Source organism: Haliaeetus albicilla, chromosome 31 (assembly GCF_947461875.1).
Source record: "Haliaeetus albicilla chromosome 31, bHalAlb1.1, whole genome shotgun sequence".
Classification (NCBI taxonomy): Eukaryota; Metazoa; Chordata; class Aves; order Accipitriformes; family Accipitridae; genus Haliaeetus; species Haliaeetus albicilla.
In genome coordinates, this window is record NC_091513.1 from 43,369 (window position 1) to 65,134 (window position 21,766).

Here is a 21,766-nt window from a genome sequence, read left to right on the forward strand (position 1 = left end):
CACCCAGGTGTCTGGGGGGGGCACCTACCCCCCCAGAAAACCCCCAGGGTGCCCCTTAATGAATCAAAATTTGGTGGGGGGGGAGATTTTGGGACCCCCCCCCAGCCACTTAGGTACCCCCAAAAATCATGGGTGCCCCCCCAAATTCTTGGGTGCCCCCCCAAATATTTGGGTGTCCCAAAATTGGGGTCCTCACCTTCATGGGGGGGGCACCCAGGGGTCTGGGGGGGGCACCCACCCCCAAAAAAACCCACCAGGGTGCCCCAAAAAACCTGGGTGCCCCCCCAAAATTCCTGGGGGCCCCCCCCCAAATTTTTGGGTGTCCCAAAATTAGGGTCCCCACCCTCGAGGGGGGGGCACCCAAGTATCTGGGGGGGCACCCAGGTGTCTGGGGGGGGCACCCACCCCCCCAAAAAAACCCACCAGGGTGCCTGAAAAATCAGGGTGCCCCCCCAAAATTCCTGGGGGCCCCCCCCCAAATTTTTGGGTGTCCCAAAATTAGGGTCCCCACCCTCGAGGGGGGGGCACCCAAGTATCTGGGGGGGCACCCAGGTGTCTGGGGGGGGCACCCACCCCCCCAAAACCCCCCAGGGTGCCCCTTAACGAATCAAAACGGGGTGGGGGGGTCCCCAAAAAAATTTTTTTGGGGTGCCCCCCCCCTCAGATGCACCCACTCGCGCGCAGGCGCTCCAGCAGCGCCGGGACGTCGTCCACCCGCTGCCCCCCCCCGCGGGGGGGGGGCTCCTCCAGTTTGAGCACCCGTAGGCGGGGGGGGGCCGGGGGGGAGCCCCCCCCCAAGAATTCCGACGCCGCCACAACTTCCAGGGGCTTTTTCTTGGCTTTCTGGGGGGGGGACACAAAAAAAAAAAAAAAAGGGAAAAAAATGGGATTTAGGTTATTGGGGGGGGGGGGCACCCAAGGGGTTTGGGGGGGGGGCACCCAGGTGGGGGGGGGGCAGCCAAGGGGTTTGGGGGGGCACCCAGGTGTGGGGGGGGGCACCCAAGGGTTTGGGGGGGGCAGCCAAGGGGTTTGGGGGGCACCCAGGGGTTGGGGGGGCACCCGGGGGTTTTGGGGGGGCACCCAGGTGGGGGGGGCACCCAAGGGTCTGGGGGGGGCAGCCAAAGGGTTTGGGGGGGGGCACCCAGGTGGGGGGGGGGGGCACCCAGGGGTTTGGGGGTTGCACCTGGGGGGGGGCACCCAGGGGTTTGGGGGGGCACCCAAGGGTTTGGGGGGGGGCACCCGGGGGGGGGGGCAGCCAAGTGGTTTGGGGGGGGGCACCCAGGTGGGGGGGGCACCCAGGGGGTTTTGGGGGGGCACCCAGGGGATTGGGGGGGGCACCCAGGTGGGGGGGGGCAGCCAAGGGGTTTGGGGGGGGCACCCAGGTGGGGGGGGCACCCAAGGGTCTGGGGGGGGCAGCCAAAGGGTTTGGGGGGGGGCACCCAGGTGGGGGGGGGGGCACCCAGGGGTTTGGGGGTTGCACCTGGGGGGGGGCACCCAGGGGTTTGGGGGGGCACCCAAGGGTTTGGGGGGGGGCACCCGGGGGGGGGGGCAGCCAAGTGGTTTGGGGGGGGGGCACCCAGGTGGGGGGGGCACCCAGGGGGTTTTGGGGGGGCACCCAGGGGATTGGGGGGGGGCACCCAGGGGTTTGGGGGGGCACCCAGGGGTTGGGGGGGCAGGGAAGGGGTTTGGGGGGGTCACCCAGGGCTTCAGGGGGGCACCCAGGGTTTCAGGGGGGCACCCAGGGGTTTTGGGGGGGCACCCAAGGGTTTGGGGGGCACCCAGGGTTTCAGGGGGGTCACCCAGGAGTTTGGGGGGGGCACCCAGGAATTTGGGGGGGCACCCAGGGGTTTTGGGGGGCACCCAGCGGTTTGGGGGGGTCCCCCATTTTTTGGGGTGCCCCCCCTGTACCATGATGTTGGGCAGGGGTTTGGGGGTCACCCAGGGCTTCAGGGGGGCACCCAGGGGTTTGGGGGTCTCCCAGGGCTTCAGGGGGGTCACCCAGGGGTTTGGGAGGTCACCCAGGATTTTGGGGGTCCCCCAGGGGTTTGGGGGGGTCCCCCATTTTTTGGGGTGCCCCCCCCGTACCATGATGTTGGGCAGGGGTTTGGGGGTCACCCAGGGCTTCAGGGGGGCACCCAGGGGTTTGGGGGTCTCCCAGGGCTTCAGGGGGGTCACCCAGGGGTTTGGGAGGTCACCCAGGATTTTGGGGGTCCCCCAGGGGTTTGGGGGGGTCCCCCATTTTTTGGGGTGCCCCCCCCGTACCATGATGTTGGGCAGGGGTTTGGGGGTCACCCAGGGCTTCAGGGGGGCACCCAGGGGTTTGGGGGTCTCCCAGGGCTTCAGGGGGGTCACCCAGGGGTTTGGGAGGTCACCCAGGATTTTGGGGGTCCCCCAGGGGTTTGGGGGGGTCCCCCATTTTTTGGGGTGCCCCCCCCGTACCATGATGTTGGGCAGGGGTTTGGGGGTCACCCAGGGCTTCAGGGGGGCACCCAGGGGTTTGGGGGTCTCCCAGGGCTTCAGGGGGGTCACCCAGGGGTTTGGGAGGTCACCCAGGATTTTGGGGGTCCCCCAGGGGTTTGGGGGGGTCCCCCATTTTTTGGGGTGCCCCCCCCGTACCATGATGTTGGGCAGGGTGGCGTATCGGGGCTCGTTGAGGCGCAGGTCGGCGGTGAGGACGGCCGGCAGGCGCAGGCGCAGGGTCTCCAGCCCCCCGTCCACCTCCCGCTGCACCCGCACCCACTCCCCCTCCGGCTCCACCCGCGAGGCGAAGGTCCCCTGGCCCCCACCGACACACACCAGTAAGCGCTGGGAGCCTCCCAGTAAGCACTGGGAGCCTCCCAGTATGACCTGGGAACAGCCCCAGCCCCGGCATCCCACCCCACTATCACGGTTCTGCCCCATTGCAATGGTGCTCTGCATATTCACTATCCCAGTATGACCTGGGGCCCTCCCAGTAAGCACTGGGAGCCTCCCAGTATGAGCTAGGGTCCTCCCAGTAAGCACTGGGACCCTCCCAGTATGACCTGGGAGCAGCCCCAGCCCCGGCATCCCACCCCACTATCATGGTTCTGCCCAATTGTAATGGTGCTCTGCATATTCACTATCCCAGTATGAGTTGGGGCCCTCCCAGTAAGCACTGGGAGACTCCCAGTAAGAACTGGGACCCTCCCAGTACGACCTGGGAGCAGCCCCAGCCCCGGCATCCCACCCCACTATCACGGTTCTGCCCCATTGCAATGGTGCTCTGTGCTCCTGCTGTCCCAGTATGAGTTGGGGCCCTCCCAGTAAGAACTGGGACCCTCCCAGTATGACCCGGGACCCTCCCAGTACGACCTGGGAGCAGCCCCAGCCCCGGCATCCACCCCACTATCACGGTTCTGCCCCATTGTAATGGTGCTCTGCATATTCACTATCCCAGTATGACCTGGGGCCCTCCCAGTAAGCACTGGGAGACTCCCAGTAAGAACTGGGACCCTCCCAGTATGACCCGGGACCCTCCCAGTACGACCTGGGAGCAGCCCCAGCCCCGGCATCCCACCCCACTATCACGGTTCTGCCCCATTGTAATGGTGCTCTGCATATTCACTATCCCAGTATGACCTGGGGCCCTCCCAGTAAGCACTGGGAGACTCCCAGTAAGAACTGGGACCCTCCCAGTATGACCCGGGACCCTCCCAGTACGACCTGGGAGCAGCCCCAGCCCCGGCATCCCACCCCACTATCATGGTTCTGCCCTATTGTAATGGTGCTCTGCATATTCACTATCCCAGTATGACCTGGGGTCCTCCCAGTAAGCACTGGGAGCCTCCCAGTATGAGCTAGGGTCCTCCCAGTAAGCACTGGGACCCTCCCAGTATGACCTGGGAGCAGCCCCAGCCCCGGCATCCCACCCCACTATCATGGTTCTGCCCCATTGTAATGGTGCTCTGCATATTCACTATCCCAGTATGACCTGGGGCCCTCCCAGTAAGCACTGGGAGACTCCCAGTAAGAACTGGGACCCTCCCAGTATGACCCGGGACCCTCCCAGTACGACCTGGGAGCAGCCCCAGCCCCGGCATCCCACCCCACTATCATGGTTCTGCCCCATTGTAATGGTGCTCTGCATATTCACTATCCCAGTATGACCTGGGGCCCTCCCAGTAAGCACTGGGAGACTCCCAGTAAGCACTGGGACCCTCCCAGTATGACCTGGGAACAGCCCCAGCCCCGGCATCCCACCCCACTATCACGGTTCTGCCCTATTGTAATGGTGCTCTGCATATTCACTATCCCAGTATGACCTGGGGTCCTCCCAGTAAGCACTGGGAGCCTCCCAGTATGAGCTAGGGTCCTCCCAGTAAGCACTGGGAGCCTCCCAGTATGACCTGGGAGCAGCCCCAGCCCCGGCATCCCACCCCACTATCACGGTTCTGCCCCATTGTAATGGTGCCCTGCATATTCACTATCCCAGTATGACCTGGGGCCCTCCCAGTAAGCACTGGGAGACTCCCAGTAAGAACTGGGACCCTCCCAGTATGACCCGGGACCCTCCCAGTACGACCTGGGAACAGCCCCAGCCCCGGCATCCCACCCCACTATCACGGTTCTGCCCCATTGTAATGGTGCTCTGCATATTCACTATCCCAGTATGACCTGGGGCCCTCCCAGTAAGCACTGGGAGACTCCCAGTAAGAACTGGGACCCTCCCAGTATGACCTGGGACCCTCCCAGTACGACCTGGGACCCTCCCAGTACGACCTGGGAACAGCCCCAGCCCCGGCATCCCACTCCACTATCACGGTTCTGCCCCATTGTAATGGTGCTCTGCATATTCACTATCCCAGTATGACCTGGGGCCCTCCCAGTAAGCACTGGGAGACTCCCAGTAAGAACTGGGACCCTCCCAGTATGACCCGGGACCCTCCCAGTACGACCTGGGAGCAGCCCCAGCCCCGGCATCCCACCCCACTATCACGGTTCTGCCCCATTGTAATGGTGCTCTGCATATTCACTATCCCAGTATGACCTGGGGCCCTCCCAGTAAGCATTTAGGTCCTCCCAGTAAGAACTGGGACCCTCCCAGTATGACCCGGGACCCTCCCAGTACGACCTGGGAGCAGCCCCAGCCCCGGCATCCCACCCCACTATCATGGTTCTGCCCTATTGTAATGGTGCTCTGCATATTCACTATCCCAGTATGACCTGGGGTCCTCCCAGTAAGCACTGGGAGCCTCCCAGTATGAGCTAGGGTCCTCCCAGTAAGCACTGGGACCCTCCCAGTATGACCTGGGAGCAGCCCCAGCCCCGGCATCCCACCCCACTATCATGGTTCTGCCCCATTGTAATGGTGCTCTGCATATTCACTATCCCAGTATGACCTGGGGCCCTCCCAGTAAGCACTGGGAGACTCCCAGTAAGAACTGGGACCCTCCCAGTATGACCCGGGACCCTCCCAGTACGACCTGGGAGCAGCCCCAGCCCCGGCATCCCACCCCACTATCATGGTTCTGCCCCATTGTAATGGTGCTCTGCATATTCACTATCCCAGTATGACCTGGGGCCCTCCCAGTAAGCACTGGGAGACTCCCAGTAAGCACTGGGACCCTCCCAGTACGACCTGGGACCCTCCCAGTACGACCTGGGAGCAGCCCCAGCCCCGGCATCCCACCCCACTATCACGGTTCTGCCCCATTGTAATGGTGCTCTGCATATTCACTATCCCAGTATGATCTGGGGCCCTCCCAGTAAGCACTGGGAGACTCCCAGTAAGAACTGGGACCCTCCCAGTATGACCTGGGAGCAGCCCCAGCCCTGGCATCCCACCCCACTATCATGGTTCTACCATATTGTAATGGTGCTCTGCATATTCACTATCCCAGTATGACCTGGGGCCCTCCCAGTAAGAACTGGGACCCTCCCAGTAAGCACTGGGACCCTCCCAGTATGACCTGGGAGCAGCCCCAGCCCCGGCATCCCACCCCACTATCACGGTTCTGCCCCATTGCTATGGTGCTCTGTGCTCCTGCTGTCCCAGTATGAGTTGGGGCCCTCCCAGTAAGCACTGGGAGCCTCCCAGTAAGAACTGGGACCCTCCCAGTATGACCCGGGACCCTCCCAGTACGACCTGGGAGCAGCCCCAGCCCCGGCATCCCCCCCCACTATCACGGTTCTGCCCTATTGTAATGGTGCTCTGCATATTCACTATCCCAGTATGACCTGGGGCCCTCCCAGTAAGCACTGGGAGCCTCCCAGTATGAGCTGGGGCCCTCCCAGTATGAATTGGGGCCCTCCCAGTATCAACAGGTACCTTCCCCATATGAACTGAGGCCCTCCCAGTATGAGCTAGGCACTCCCAGTATGCACTGAGGCCCTCCCAGTATGAACTGGGGCCCTCCCAGTAAGCGCTGGGGCCTCTAGGATGAATTGGAGCCCTCCCAGTATGACCTGGGCCCTCCCAGTATAAACTGGTGCCTTCCCAGTGTGCACTGGAGCCCTCCCAGTATGAACTGACGCTCTCCCACTATGAGCTAGGAACCTCCAGTATGAACTGGTGCCTTCCCAGTATGAACTGGGACCCTCCGGGTATAAACTGGTGCCTTCCCAGTATGATCTGGGGCCCTCCCGGTATAAACTGGTGCCTTCCCAGTATGATCTGGGGCCCTCCCAGTATAAACTGGTGCCTTCCCAGTATAAACTGGTGCATTCCCAGTATGATCTGGGGCCCTCCCAGTGTAAACTGGTGCCTTCCCAGTATGATCTGGGGCCCTCCCAGTATAAACTGGTGCCTTCCCAGTATGATCTGGGGCCCTCCCAGTATAAACTAGTGCCTTCCCAGTATGATCTGGGGCCCTCCCAGTATGAGCTAGGCCCTCCCAGTATAAAGTGGTGCCTTCCCAGTATGATCTGGGGCCCTCCCAGTATAAACTAGTGCCTTCCCAGTATGATCTGGGGCCCTCCCAGTATGAGCTAGGCCCTCCCAGTATAAACTGGTGCCTTCCCAGTATGATCTGGGGCCCTCCCAGTATGAGCTAGGCCCTCCCAGTATAAACTGGTGCCTTCCCAGTATGATCTGGGGCCCTCCCAGTATAAAGTGGTGCCTTCCCAGTATGAACCGGGGCCCTCCCAGTAAGCACTGGGCCCCCCTCCCCCGCCGCTCCGCACCCCCACTATCCCATCATCCCCTGCGGGCCTGGGGGAATATATCCCATGATCCCCCGCGGGACAGGGGAGGCTATATCCCATCATCCCCCGGGACAAGGGGGGATCGATCCCGTCGTGCCCCGCGGCGCGGTGAGACGGCGGCGGAAGGGGCGGGGCCTACCTGGGGCCAATCCAACATGGCGGCCAGGAGCTGCCCCGTCTGGTTACAGTCGTCGTCGATGGCCTGAGGTGGGGGGGGGGACACACACACGTCTATAGGGGACCCTATAGGGGACACGGGACCCCCCGGGGCCTATAGGGGACACGGGACCCCCCCCAAGATCTATAGGGGACCCTGACCCCCCCCCCAAGGCCCTATGGGGGCCATAAGGGACCCTGACACCCCCCCCCCCCCATATCTATAGGGGACCCAGACCTCCCCCAGGCCCTATAGGGCACATGGGAACCCCCCCCAAGATCTATAGGGGACCCTGACCCCCCCCCAAGGCCTTATGGGGGACATGGGACCCCTCTCAAGGCCCTATGGGGGCTATAGGAGACCCTGAACCCCCCCCCCAAGATCTATAGGGGACCCAGACCCCCCCCCAAGGCCCTATGGGGGCCATAAGGGACCCTGACACCCCCCCCCCAATATCTATAGGGGACCCAGACCTCCCCCAGGCCCTATAGGGGACATGGGAACCCCCCCCAAGATCTATAGGGGACCTGAGACACCCCCCCAAGGCCCTATAGGGGACCCAGGACAACCCCCCCAAGATCTATAGGGGACCCTGACCCCCCCCCCAAAGTCCTATGGGGGCTATAGGGGACCCTGACACACCCCCCAAGGCCCTATAGGGGACATGGGACCCCTCTCAAGGCCCTATGGGGGCTATAGGGGACCCGGACACCCCCCCTCCCGAGATCGATAGGGGACCCAGACCCCCCCCAGGCCCTATAGGGGACCCTATAGAGGACACAGGACCCCCCCCAAGGTCCTATGGGGGCTACAGGGGACTCAGACACCCCCCCTGGCCCCTATAGGGGACATGGGACACACACCCCCCCCCCCCCAGCCCTATAGGGGACATGGGACCCCCTCAAGGCCCTATAGAGTCTATAGGGGACCCGGACCCCCCCCCCCCCCCCAAGATCTATAGGGGACCTGAGACACCACCCCAGGGCCCTATAGGGGACCCAGACACCCCCCCCAGGCCCTATAGGGGACTCTACAGGGGACACAGGACCCCCCCCAAGGTCCTATGGGGGCTATAGGGGACCCGAAACACCCCCTGGGCCCTTTGGGGGAATCTCTGGGGCTCTATAGGGGAATATACGGGGTGCTATGACATTATGGGGGTGCCGTGGGAGCACCCCTAGGGTGTCTTTCCATAGGGTTCTATAGGGTCTCTGTAGGGTCTCTAGAGGGCTCCCTACGGTCTCTATAAGGTCTCCCTGGGGCTCCAATAGGGTCTCCATAGAGTTCTATAGGGTGTCCATAGGGTCTCTATAGGGTGTCCCCAGAGTCTCTGTAGGGTTCTATAGGGTATCCCCAGGGTCTCCATAAGGTTCCATAGGGTCTCTATAAGGTCTCTACAGGGTATCTATAGGGTTTCTCTAGGGGTCTCCCTAGGGTCCCCATAGCGTTCTATAGGGTGTTGTTGCCAGGGTTTCTATAGGGTCCCTACAGGGCCTCTATGGGGTCTCTATATAAGGTTCCACGGGGTCTCTCTCGGGTTTGCATAGGGGTCTCCCCAGGGTGCTTATAGGGCCTCTATAGGGTGTCCCCAGGGTGTCTATAGGGTGTCTACAGGGTGTCCCCGGGGTCCCTATAGGGTATCTGTAAGGTTCCATAGGGTCTCTCTAGGGGTCTGCATAGGGGTCTCCCCAGGGTGTCCCCAGGGTCTCTATAGGGTCTCTATAAGGTTCCACGGGGTCTCTGTAGGGGTCTGCATAGGAGTCTCCCTAGGGTCTCCCCAGGGTGCCTATAGGATCTCCCTAGGGTCTCTGTAAGGTATCCCCAGGGTCCCTACAGGGTCTCTATAGGGTCTCACCAGGGTCTCCCTAGAGGTCTGCATAGGGGTCTCCCCAGGGTGCCTATAGGGTCTCCCCAGGGTCTCTATAAGGTGTCCCCAGGGTCCCTATAGGGGTCTGCATAGGGGTCTCCCCAGGGTGCCTATAGGGGTCTCCCCAGGGTCCCTATAGGGCATCCCCAGGGTCCCTATAGGGTCTCCCCAGGGTCTCCCTAGGGTCCTTACAGGGTCCCTATAGGGTCTCTCTAGGGGTCTTGCATAAGGGTCTCCCCGGGGTCCCTACAGGGTCTCTATAAGGTTCCACAGGGTCTCTCTAGGAGTCTGCATAGGGGTCTCCCCAGGGTCCCTATAGGGTGTCCCCAGGGTCCCTACAGGGTGTCTATAGGGTGTCTATAGGGTCCCTATAGGGTTCCACAGGGTCTCTGTAGGGGTCTCACTCTAGGGGTCTACATAGGGGTCTCCCCAGGGTCCCTACAGGGTGTCTATAAGGTCTCTATAGGGTCCCTATAGGGTTCCACAGGGTCTCTGTAGGGGTCTCCCTCTAGGGGTCTGCATAGGGGTCTCCCCAGGGTCCCTACAGGGTGTCTATAGGGTCCCTATAGGGTCCCACAGGGTCTCTGTAGGGGTCTCCCTCTAGGGGTCTGCATAGGGGTCTCCCCAGGGTGCCTATAGGGTGTCCCCAGGGTGCCTGAAGGGTCTCCCCAGCGTCTCCCCAGGGCCCCTACAGGGTGTCTATAGGGTCTCTATAGGGTCCCTATAGGGTTCCACAGGGTCTCTATAGGGGTCTCCCTCTAGGGGTCTGCATAGGGGTCTCCCCAGGGTGCCTGAAGGGTCTCCCCAGGGTCCCTACAGGGTCTCTATAGGGTCCCACAGGGTCTCTGTAGGGGTCTCCCTCTAGGGGTCTGCATAGGGGTCTCCCCAGGGTCCCTATAGGGTGTCCCCAGGGTCCCTACAGGGTATCTATAGGGTGTCTATAGGGTCCCACAGGGTCTCTGAAGGGGTCTCCCTCTAGGGGTCTGCATAGGGGTCTCCCCAGGGTGCCTATAGGGGTCTCCCCAGGGTCCCTACAGGGCATCCCCAGGGTCCCTATAGGGTCTCCCCAGGGTCTCCCTAGGGTCCTTACAGGGTCCCTATAGGGTCTCTCTAGGGGTCTTGCATAAGGGTCTCCCCGGGGTCCCTACAGGGTCTCTATAAGGTTCCACAGGGTCTCTCTAGGAGTCTGCATAGGGGTCTCCCCAGGGTCCCTATAGGGTGTCCCCAGGGTCCCTACAGGGTGTCTATAGGGTGTCTATAGGGTCCCTATAGGGTTCCACAGGGTCTCTGTAGGGGTCTCACTCTAGGGGTCTGCATAGGGGTCTCCCCAGGGTCCCTACAGGGTGTCTATAGGGTCCCTATAGGGTCCCACAGGGTCTCTGTAGGGGTCTCCCTCTAGGGGTCTGCATAGGGGTCTCCCCAGGGTGCCTATAGGGTGTCCCCAGGGTGCCTGAAGGGTCTCCCCAGCGTCTCCCCAGGGCCCCTACAGGGTGTCTATAGGGTCTCTATAGGGTCCCTATAGGGTTCCACAGGGTCTCTATAGGGGTCTCCCTCTAGGGGTCTGCATAGGGGTCTCCCCAGGGTGCCTGAAGGGTCTCCCCAGGGTCCCTACAGGGTCTCTATAGGGTCCCACAGGGTCTCTGTAGGGGTCTCCCTCTAGGGGTCTGCATAGGGGTCTCCCCAGGGTCCCTATAGGGTGTCCCCAGGGTCCCTACAGGGTATCTATAGGGTGTCTATAGGGTCCCACAGGGTCTCTGAAGGGGTCTCCCTCTAGGGGTCTGCATAGGGGTCTCCCCAGGGTGCCTATAGGGGTCTCCCCAGGGTCCCTACAGGGTCTCTATAGGGTCCCACAGGGTCTCTATAGGGGTCTCCCTCTAGGGGTCTGCATAGGGGTCTCCCCAGGATGCCTGAAGGGTCTCCCCAGGGTCCCTACAGGGTCTCTATAGGGTCCCACAGGGTCTCTGTAGGGGTCTCACTCTAGGGGTCTGCATAGGGGTCTCCCCAGGGTCCCTACAGGGTATCTATAGGGTGTCTATAGGGTCCCTATAGGGTCCCACAGGGTCTCTGAAGGGGTCTCCCTCTAGGGGTCTGCACAGGGGTCCCTGAAGGGTCTCCCCAGGGTCCCTGCAGGGTGTCTATAGGGTCCCCGGGGGGGTCACCCACCTGCTTGCCCAGCAGCACGAGGTGGGGGCGCAGGCGCCCGGCCAGCCCGGCCAGCGCCGCCGCCGCCTCCCGGGGGCCCACCGCCGCCCCCTCCCCCACCTCCACCAGCACCCCCCGGTCGGCGCCCAGCGCCAGCGCCGTGCGCAGCGTCTCCTGGGGGGGGGACGTATAGGGGTCGGGGGGGGGGGGGGACGGACCCCCACGAAGGGGGCCCGGACCCCCCCAAGGGGCACCCAGACCCCCCAAAGGGGGCCCAGAGCACCCAAAAGGGCACCCAGAGCCCCCGAAGGGGGCCCAGACCCCCCCCAAAGGGCACCCAGAGCACCCGGACCCCCCCAAAAGGCACCCAGACCCCCCCAAAGGGCACCCAGAGACCCCCAAGGGGCACCCAGACCCCCCAAAGGGGGCCCAGAGCACCCAAAGGGGGCCCAGACCCCCCCCAAAGGGCACCCAGAGCACCCGGACCCCCCCAAAAGGCACCCAGACCCCCCCAAAGGGCACCCAGACCCCCCCAAAGGGCACCCAGAGACCCCCAAGGGGCACCCAGACCCCCCAAGGGGGGCCCAGACCGCCCCCAAAGGGCACCCAGAGCACCCGGACCCCCCCAAAAGGCACCCAGACCCCCCCAAAGGGCACCCAGAGACCCCCAAGGGGCACCCAGAGCACCTGGACCCCCCCAAAGGGCACCCAGAGACCCCCAAAGGGGGCCCAGCGCACCCAGACCCCCCCGAAAGGCACCCAGACCCCCCCAAAGGGCACCCAGAGACCCCCAAAGGCGGCCTAGAGACCCCCAAGGGGCACCCAGACCCCCCTAAAGGGGGCCCAGAGCACCCAAAAGGGGGCCCAGACCCCCCCCCAAAGGGCACCCAGAGCACCCGGACCCCCCCAAAAGGCACCCAGACCCCCCCAAGGGGCACCCAGAGACCCCCAAGGGGCACCCAGACCCCCCAAAGGGGGCCCAGAGCACCCAAAGGGGGCCCAGACCCCCCCCAAAGGGCACCCAGAGCACCCGGACCCCCCCAAAAGGCACCCAGACCCCCCCAAAGGGCACCCAGACCCCCCCAAAGGGCACCCAGAGACCCCCAAGGGGCACCCAGACCCCCCAAGGGGGGCCCAGACCGCCCCCAAAGGGCACCCAGAGCACCCGGACCCCCCCAAAAGGCACCCAGACCCCCCCAAAGGGCACCCAGAGACCCCCAAAGGGCACCCAGAGCACCTGGACCCCCCCAAAGGGCACCCAGAGACCCCCAAAGGGGGCCCAGCGCACCCAGACCCCCCCGAAAGGCACCCAGACCCCCCCAAAGGGCACCCAGAGACCCCCAAAGGCGGCCTAGAGACCCCCAAGGGGCACCCAGACCCCCCTAAAGGGGGCCCAGAGCACCCAAAAGGGGGCCCAGACCCCCCCCCAAAGGGCACCCAGAGCACCCGGACCCCCCCAAAAGGCACCCAGACCCCCCCAAGGGGCACCCAGACCCCCCCAAGGGGCACCCAGAGCACCTGGACCCCCCCAAAGGGCACCCAGAGACCCCCAAAGGGCACCCAGAGCACCTGGACCCCCCCAAAGGGCACCCAGAGACCCCCAAAGGGGGCCCAGAGCACCCAAAAGGGGGCCCAGACCCCCCCCAAAGGGCACCCAGAGCACCCAGACCCCCCCAAAAGGCACCCAGACCCCCCCAAGGGGCACCCAGAGCACCCGGACCCCCCCAAAGGGCACCCAGAGACCCCCAAAGGGCACCCAGAGCACCCGGACCCCCTCAAAAGGCACCCGGACCCCCCCCAAAAGGGCACCCAGAGACCCCCAAGGGCACCCAGACCCCCCCAAAGGGGTCCCAGAGCACCCAGACCCCCCTAGAGGGGTTCCAGAGCACCCAGACCCCCCGCAAAGGGCACCTGGACCCCCCCAAAGGGGTCCAAGAGCACCCAAAAGGGCACCCAGCCCCCCCCAAAGGGGTTCCAGAGCACCCAGCCCCCCCCAAACAGCACCCAGAGACCCCCAAAGGGTACCCCCAGCCCCCCCCGAAGGGCACCCAGAGCACCCCAAAGGGCACCCAGACCCCCCCCAAAGGGCACCCAGAGACCCCCACCCCACCCAAAGGGGTCCCAGTGCACCCAGACCCCCCCACAAAGGGTCCCAGACCCCCCCTACTCCCACCCAAAGGGCACCCAGAGCCCCCCCCCGCACCCAAAGGGGTCCCAAGCATTCAGGGGGGCACCCAGATGTTGGGGGGGGGGCACCCAGGTACCGGGGGGGTCACCCATATTGGGGGGGCACCCAGGAGTCTGGGGGGGGCACCCATGTGTTGGGGGGGGCACCCAGGAGATTGGGAAAGTCATTATAAAAAGGGGTTTGGGGGGCACCCAGGTATTTGGGGGGCCACCCATGAGTCTGGGGGGGGGCACCCAGGTACCGGGGGGGGGTCACCCATATCGGGGGGGCACCCAGGAGTCTGGGGGGGGCACCCATGTGTTGGGGGGGTCACCCAGGAGTTTGGGGGGGCACCCAGGAGTTTGGGGGGGCACCCAGGGGTCCAGGAAAGTCATTATAAAAAGGGGTTTGGGGGGCACCCAGGTATTTGGGGGGCCACCCATGAGTCTGGGGGGGGGCACCCAGGTACCGGGGGGGGTCACCCATATTGGGGGGGCACCCAGGAGTCTGGGGGGGGGCACCCATGTGTTGGGGGGGGTCACCCAGGAGTTTGGGGGGGCACCCAGGAGTTTGGGGGGGCACCCAGGAGTTTGGGAAAGTCATTATATAGAGGGGTTTGGGGGGCACCCAGGTATTTGGGGGGCCACCCATGAGTCTGGGGGGGGGGCACCCAGGTACCGGGGGGGGTCACCCATATCGGGGGGGGGGGTGTCACCCCCCCGGGTGGGTGCTGACCTGGCAGACGCGGGTGCCCACGCTGACGGCGACCACCTCGGCGGCCGCCCCCCGCTCCCGCAGCCGGACCCCTTCTTCCAGGGCGATCTCGCAGAAGGGGTTCAGCGAATGCTTCACCCCCTGCGTCTGCACCCCCCCGCCGCCCGCCGCCACCCGCACCTGGGGGGGGGGGCACCCAAATTTTTAAGGGGGGGGGGGGGGCACCCAATTGTCAAGGTGGGGGGGGCACCCAGGGGGTTTGGGGGGGAACCCAGGGGGTTTGGGGGCACCCAGGGGTCTGGGAAAGGTGTTATAGGGAGAGAATTTGGGGGTTTGGGGGGGCACCCAGGGGTTTGGGGGGGGCACCCAGGTGTTGGGGGGCACCCAGGGGTCTGGGGGGGGCACCCAATTGTCAAGGGGGGGCACCCAGGGGGTTTTGGGGGGGATGCAGGGGGTTTGGGGGCACCCAGGGGTCTGGGAAAGGTGTTATAGGGAGAGAATTTGGGGGTTTGGGGGGGGGGACACAGGAGTTGGGGGGGGCACCCAGGTGTTGGGGGGCACCCAGGGGTCTGGGGGGGGGCACCCAATTGTCAAGGGGGGGCACCCAGGGGGTTTTGGGGGGGATGCAGGGGGTTTGGGGGCACCCAGGGGTCTGGGAAAGGTGTTATAGGGAGAGAATTTGGGGGTTTGGGGGGGGGGGGCACAGGAGTTGGGGGGGGCACCCAGGTGTTGGGGGGGCACCCAGGGGTCTGGGGGGGGGCACCCAGGGGTCGGGGGGGGGGCCCAGGGGTCTGGGGGGGCACCCAATTGTCAAGGGGGGGCACCCAGGGGGTTTTGGGGGGAACCCAGGGGGTTTGGGGGCACCCAGGGGTCTGGGAAAGGTGTTATAGGGAGAGAATTTGGGGGTTTGGGGGGGGGGACACAGGAGTTGGGGGGGGCACCCAGGTGTTGGGGGGGCACCCAGGGGTCTGGGGGGGGCACCCAGGGGTCTGGGGGGGGCACCCAATTGTCAAGGGGGGGCACCCAGGGGGTTTTGGGGGGATGCAGGGGTTTGGGGGCACCCAGGGGTCTGGGAAAGGTGTTATAGGGAGAGGAATTTGGGGGTTTGGGGGGGGCACCCAGGGGTTTGGGGGGGGGCACCCAGGTGTTGGGGGGCACCCAGGGGTCTGGGGGGGGGGCACCCAATTGTCAAGGGGGGGCACCCAGGGGGTTTTGGGGGGGAACCCAGGGGGTTTGGGGGCACCCAGGGGTGTGGGAAAGGTGTTATGGGGAGAGAATTTGGGGGTTTGGGGGGGCACCCAAGTGTTGGGGGGGCACCCAGGGGTCTGGGGGGGGCACCCAGGGGTCTGGGGGGGCACCCAATTGTCAAGGGGGGCACCCAGGGGGTTTGGGGGGGAACCCAGGGGGTTTGGGGGGCACCCAGGGGTCTGGGAAAGGTGTTATAGGGAGAGAATTTGGGGGTTTGGGGGGGGGGGACACAGGAGTTGGGGGGGGCACCCAGGTGTTGGGGGGGCACCCAGGGGTCTGGGGGGGGGCACCCAACAAGGGGGGGCACCCAGGGGGTTTTGGGGGGGATGCAGGGGGTTTGGGGGCACCCAGGGGTCTGGGAAAGGTGTTATAGGGAGAGAATTTGGGGGTTTGGGGGGGGGGACACAGAGTTGGGGGGGGGCACCCAGGTGTTTGGGGGGCACCCAGGGGTCTGGGGGGGGCACCCAATTGTCAAGGGGGGGCACCCAGGGGGTTTTGGGGGGGATGCAGGGGGTTTGGGGGCACCCAGGGGTCTGGGAAAGGTGTTATAGGGAGAGAATTTGGGGGTTTGGGGGGGCACCCAGGGGTTTGGGGGGGGCACCCAGGTGTTGGGGGGCACCCAGGGGTCTGGGGGGGGCACCCAATTGTTGGGGGGGGCACCCAGGGGGTTTTGGGGGAACCCAGGGGGTTTGGGGGCACCCAGGGGTCTGGGAAAGGTGTTATAGGGAGAGAATTTGGGGTTTGGGGGGGGGGACACAGGAGTTGGGGGGGGCACCCAGGTGTTGGGGGGCACCCAGGGGTCTGGGGGGGGGCACCCAGGGGTCTGGGGGGGGGCACCCAATTGTCAAGGGGGGGCACCCAGGGGGTTTGGGGGGGAACCCAGGGGGTTTGGGGGCACCCAGGGGTCTGGGAAAGGTGTTATAGGGAGAGAATTTGGGGTTTGGGGGGGGCACCCAGGTGTTGGGGGGGCACCCAGGTGTTGGGGGGCACCCAGGGGTCTGGGGGGGGCACCCAGGGGTCTGGGGGGGGGGCACCCAATTGTCAAGGGGGGGGCACCCAGGGGGTTTTGGGGGGGATGCAGGGGGTTTGGGGGCACCCAGGGGTCTGGGAAACGTGTTATAGGGAGAGAATTTGGGGGTTTGGGGGGGCACCCAAGTGTTGGGGGGGCACCCAGGGGTCTGGGGGGGGGCACCCAGGGGTTTTGGGGGGGCACCCAGGATTTTTTGGGGGGGGGGGAGGACAGGATTTTTGGGGACACCCCCCCAGGATTTGCGGGGGGGGGAGAGGGACCCCAGGCCATTTGGCGGAGGGGGTGGGGGGGGTCAGAAATTGGGGCAAATTTGGGGAAATTTGGGAAAATTTAGGGGGACCCCCCCCGTGTCCGGACGCACCTTGACGGCGTAATCGATGACCCGCTTCACCCCCACCAGCACGCGCAGTCCCGCCATGGCGCCCTCGCCGCGGCCACGCCCCCGCGCCACGCCCCCCTTCGCCTTATATTGCCTTGAAAGCCACGCCCCCTTCCCCTCCTTTTTTGGTCGCTCAACGGCGGAGGGAGGAGGAGGAAGGCGGGGGGGGGGGGGCGCGCCTGAGTCACGTGGAGAGGGAGGGGGGCGCGGAAGGCGGGGACGGGCGCCTGAGTCACGTGGCGAGGGAGGGGAGTGCGGAAGCGGAAGGGGTAACCCGGAAGTCAGGCTTCTTCCCCCCCAAAAAAAAAAATAAAAATGGGGGGGGCACCCGCAGACACTTGGGGGACCCCCCAGACCCCTGGGTGCCATTTTGGGGGGGTAAAAATGAGGGGGGGGCACCCCTAGAGGCCTGGGGGCCATTTTGGGGGGGGCAAAATGGGGGGGGGGCACCCCAGACCCCTGGGGGACCCCCCCTGGATTTTGGGGGACCCCCCCAGAGACCCGCTCCCCCCCCCCAGACACTTAGATCCCTTTTTTTTGGGGGGGGGCCACCCCTGAACACCTGGGGGCCATTTATAGTGGGGGGGGGGGCCCCAAGATGTTGGAGACCCCCCCCAAATATTAAGGACCCCCCCAGTTTTGGAGCCCCCCCCAAATATTAGGACCCCCCCCAGATTTTGGAGACCCCCCCAGATGTCGGCGACCCCCCCCCAAATATTAAAGACCCCCCCCAAAATATTAAGAACCCCCCAAAATATTAAAGACCCCCCCCCCAGATTTTGGAGACCCCCCCCCAAGATTTTGGAGCCCCCCCAAATATTAAAGACCCCCCCCAAAAATATTAAGGACCCCCCCAGATTTTGCAGACCCCCCCCAAATATTAAAGACCCCCCAAAATATTAAGGACCCCTCCCAGATTTTGGAGACCCCCCCAAATTTTAAAGACCCCCCCCAAATATTAAGAACCCCCCCAAATATTAAGGACCCCCCCAGATTTTGGAGACCCCCCCAGATATTGTAGACCCCCCCTCAAAAATTAAAGACCCCCCCAAAATTAAGGACCCCCCCAGATTTCGGGGACCCCCCCCAGATGTTGGAGACCCCCCAAATATTGGAGACCCCCCCAAATTTTAAGGACCCCCCAAATTTTAAGGCCCCCCCCAGATATTACCGCCCCCCAATTTTGGAGACCCCCCCCAGATATTGTAGACCCCCCCCAAATATTAAAGACCCCCCCAAATTTTGGAGACCCCCCCCAAATTTTAAGAGACCCCCCAAATATTGACCCCCCAAATATTGGAGACCCCCCAAATTTTAAGGACCCCCCAAATATTAAAGACCCCCCCAAATTTTGGAGACCCCCCCAAATTTTAAAGACCCCCCCAAATATTAAGGACCCCCCCAGATTTTGAGACCCCCCCAGATGTCGGCGACCCCCCCCAAATATTAAGACCCCCCCAAAAAATTAAGGACCCCCCAGATTTTGGAGACCCCCAAGATATTGTAGACCCCCCCTTAAAAATTAAAGACCCCCCCAAAATTGAGGGCCCCCCCAGATTTTGGAGACCCCCCCAAAATATTAAGAACCCCCCAAAATATTAAGGCCCCCCCCAAATATTGGAGACCCCCCCAAATTTTAAGGACACCCCAGATATTAAGCCCCCCCCCAATTTTGGAGACCCCCCCAAATTTTAAAGACCCCGCAAATATTGACCCCCCCAGATTTTGGAGACCCCCCAGATATTGGAAGACCCCCCCAAATTTTAAAGACCCCCAGATTTTGGAGACCCCCCCAGATATTGTAGACCCCCCCAAATTTTGGAGACAACCCCCCAAATTTTAAAGACCCCCCAGATATTGGAGACCCCCCAGATATTGTAGACCCCCCCCAAATTTTGGAGACCCCCCCAAATTTTAAAGACCCCCAAATATTGACCCCCCAGATATTGGAGACCCCCCAGATATTGTAGACCCCCCCAAATTTTGGAGACCCCCCCAAATTTTAAAGACCCCCAGATTTGGAGACCCCCCGATATTGGAGACCCCCCCAAATATTGGAGACCCCCCCCAAATTTTAAGGCCCCCCCAGATATTACCCCCCCCAATTTTGGAGACCCCCCCAGATATTGTAGACCCCCCCAAATATTAAGACCCCCCCCAAATTTTAAAGACCCCCAAATATTAAGGACCCCCCCAGATTTTGGAGACCCCCCAGATGTCGGCGACCCCCCCCAAATATTAAGACCCCCCCCAAAATATTAAGAACCCCCCAAATATTAAGGAACCCCCCCAAATATTAAGGACCCCCCCCAGATGTCGGCGACCCCCCCCAAATATTAAAGACCCCCCCAAAATATTAAGAACCCCCCCAAAAATTAAGGACCCCCCAGATTTTGGAGACCCCCCAGATATTGGAGACCCCCCCAAATATTGACCCCCCAAATATTGGAGACCCCCCAAATTTTAAGGACCCCCCCAAATTTAAGGCCCCCCCCAGATATTACCCCCCCCAATTTTGGAGACCCCCCCAGATATTGTAGACCCCCCCCAAATATTAAAGACCCCCCCAAATTTTGGAGACCCCCCCAAATTTTGGAGACTGCCCCCAAATTTTAAAGACCCCCCAAATATTAAGGACCCCCCCCAGATGTCGGCGACCCCCCCCAAATATTAAAGACCCCCCCAAAATATTAAGGACCCCCCAAAACCTTCCCCCCCCCAAAAAACCAACCCCCCCCACGAGGCTGTAGAAAACGGCGCTTTATTCGCATTAAATGGGGGTAAAAAGTTTTTGGGGGGGGGAATAAATAGGGGGGGGTCGGGGGGGTCCGGGGGGGTCCGGGGGGGTCCGGGGGGGGTCAGGTTCGGCAGCAGAAGCCGCAGCCGCGGTTGCGGCAGCAGTTGCAGCAGAAGGAGCAGAGCGGGAAGTGGGAGCCGTGGCGGCGGCGGCGGGGCCGGGGGGGCTGGAAAGAAAAAAAGAGAAAATTTTTTAAAAATTAAAAAATTTTAAAATTTTAAAAATTTTAAAAAATTTAAAAAATAAAAAACAAAAATTTAAAATTTTTAAAAAATTTTAAAGCGTTAAAAAAATTTTAAAGCGTTAAAAAAATTTTAAAGCATTAAAAAAATTTTAAAGCGTTAAAAAATTTTAAAGTGTTAAAAAAATTTTAAGCATTAAAAATTTAAAACATTAAAAACCAATTTTAAAACATCCAAAAAATTAAAAAAATTAGGGGGGGTTAGGTATTTGGGGATGGGGGCTGAAAATTAAAAAAAATTAAATTTTTTTTAAAATTTAAAAAATTAAAAAATTTAAAGGCATTTTAAAAATTTAAAACATTAAAACCAATTTTAAAACATCAAAACCAATTTTAAAACATAAAAAATTAAAAAATTTTAAAAATTAGGGGGATTTAGGTATTTAGGGATGGGCTGAGAATAAAAAAATAAAAATCCTAAAAAATTTTAAAAAATTTAAAAACATTTTAAAAAATTTAAAACATTAAAACAGTAAAACAAATTTTAAAACATAAAAAAATTAAAAAATTAAAAAATTAGGGAGGATTCAGGTATTTAGGGACATGGGGGGCTGGAAAAAAAGAAAAATTTGTGATAATTTTAAAAATTTTTTAAAATTTTAAAACATTAAAAAAATTAGGGGGAATTTAGGTATTTAGGGACATGGGGCTGAAAATAAAAAACTTAAAAAATTTAAAAATTAAAAAATTTAAAACATTAGAAAATTTAAAACATTTTAAAATTTTAAAACGTTAAAACAAATTTTAAAACAAAAAAATATTTAAGAAATTAAAAAATTAGAGGGGATTTAGGTATTTAGGGACATGGGGGCTGAAAATAAATTAAATTTAAAATTTTAAAAAATTAAAAATTTTAAAACATTAAAAAATTTTAAAACAATAAAAAAATTTTACAAAATTAAAAAAATTGGGGGGATTTAGGTCCTTAGGGACGTGGAAGGGGTCCCGCCCCCCCCCCGGGAGCTGCGGAGCAGCTGAAAAGTCACCTGGATGCTTGGGCCCCCCCCCCCCAAAAAAAAATTCAGGGGGCCCCCCCCAAATATCTTGGCCCCCCCAGACACCTGGGTGCCCCCCCAAGTCCCAGATGTGCCCCCCCAAATTTCTCCCCCCAAATTTCTCCCCCCCAAATTTCTCCCCCCCAAATTTCTCCCCCAAATTTCTCCCCCCAAAATTTCTCCCCCAAATTCCTGCCCCCAAATTTTCCCCCAAATTTTCCCCCAAATTTTCCCCCAAATTTCTCCCCCCAAATTTCTCCCCCCCAAATTTCTCCCCCAAATTCCTGCCCCCCCAAAATTTCTCCCCCCAAAATTTTTCCCCCAAATTTTTCCCCCCAAATTTCTGCCCCCCAAATTTCTGCCCCCCAAATTTCTGCCCCCCAAATTTCTCCCCCAAATTTCCCCCAAATTTTCCCCTCAAAATTTCTCCCCCAAAATTCTGCCCCCCCAAAATTCTGCCCCCCCAGATTTCTGCCCCCAAATTTTCCCCTCAAAATTTCTCCCCCAAAATTTCTCCCCCAATTTCTGCCCCCCCCCAATTCGTGGCTCCCCCCCCCTTTTTTTTTTTTTGGGGGGGGGGGTGTCTCTTACCTGCCCATCCCCCACCCAGGTGGGGGGCGACTCCAGCGACGATTCGGGGGGGGCCAGAGCCTGGGGGGGGGGGAATAAAGGGGGGGGGGGTCATGCTCCTGAATTCCTGCCCCCCCCCCCCAAAAAATCCTGGGTCTTTAATGGGGGGTCCCCAAATTTTGGGTCCTTTTTCTGGGGGGGGTCCCCAACTCGTAGGTGTGTCCCCCCCAAAATTCTGGGGTTTTTTTGATTGGGGGGGTCCCAATTTCCTGCCCCCCCCCCCCCCAATCCTGGG

General features: G+C 61.0%; 2 protein-coding genes across 4 annotated transcripts in view; both read right to left on the reverse strand.

The window, feature by feature from the left end:
• Positions 1–566: 566 nt before the first annotated feature.
• Positions 567–16,939, reverse strand: ETFB (electron transfer flavoprotein subunit beta). 3 transcript variants are annotated; one of them, XM_069774675.1, is made up of 6 exons: positions 16,851–16,939; positions 14,233–14,391; positions 11,352–11,504; positions 7,304–7,366; positions 2,617–2,775; positions 576–843 (listed from the first exon to the last, which is right to left on the reverse strand). In XM_069774675.1, exons 1-6 carry the CDS (start codon positions 16,905–16,907, stop codon positions 661–663), a joined length of 774 nt encoding a protein of 257 aa, XP_069630776.1. In that variant the 5' UTR covers positions 16,908–16,939; the 3' UTR covers positions 576–660. The 3 variants fall into 3 exon arrangements, with proteins under 3 accessions (XP_069630778.1, XP_069630776.1, XP_069630777.1); XM_069774676.1 differs by having other exon boundaries at positions 14,233–14,358; positions 16,851–16,916; XM_069774677.1 differs by lacking the exon at positions 11,352–11,504 and having other exon boundaries at positions 567–843.
• Positions 16,940–19,714: 2,775 nt separating this feature from the next.
• Positions 19,715–21,766, reverse strand: part of HAMP (hepcidin antimicrobial peptide) — a 3,438-nt gene continuing 1,386 nt past the window's right edge. The window contains exons 2-3 of the mRNA XM_069774627.1: positions 21,493–21,552; positions 19,715–19,831 (exon numbers count right to left, since the gene is read on the reverse strand). Coding sequence (XP_069630728.1) covers positions 19,727–19,831; positions 21,493–21,552 — 165 coding nt within the window. The 3' untranslated portion in view covers positions 19,715–19,726. The remainder of the gene's footprint in view (positions 19,832–21,492; positions 21,553–21,766) is intronic.

Coding starts and splice junctions, on each gene's coding strand:
- ETFB (XM_069774675.1), bottom strand. CDS start 16,907: ATGGCGGGACTGCGCGTGCTGGTGGGGGTGAAGCGGGTCATCGATTAC. Junction 11,505..14,232: donor TGGGCACCCGCGTCTGCCAG/GTCAGCACCCAC, acceptor TCCCCCCCCCAG/GAGACGCTGCGCACGGCGCT. Junction 844..2,616: donor CCACCCTGCCCAACATCATG/GTACGGGGGGGG, acceptor TCCCCCCCCCAG/AAAGCCAAGAAAAAGCCCCT.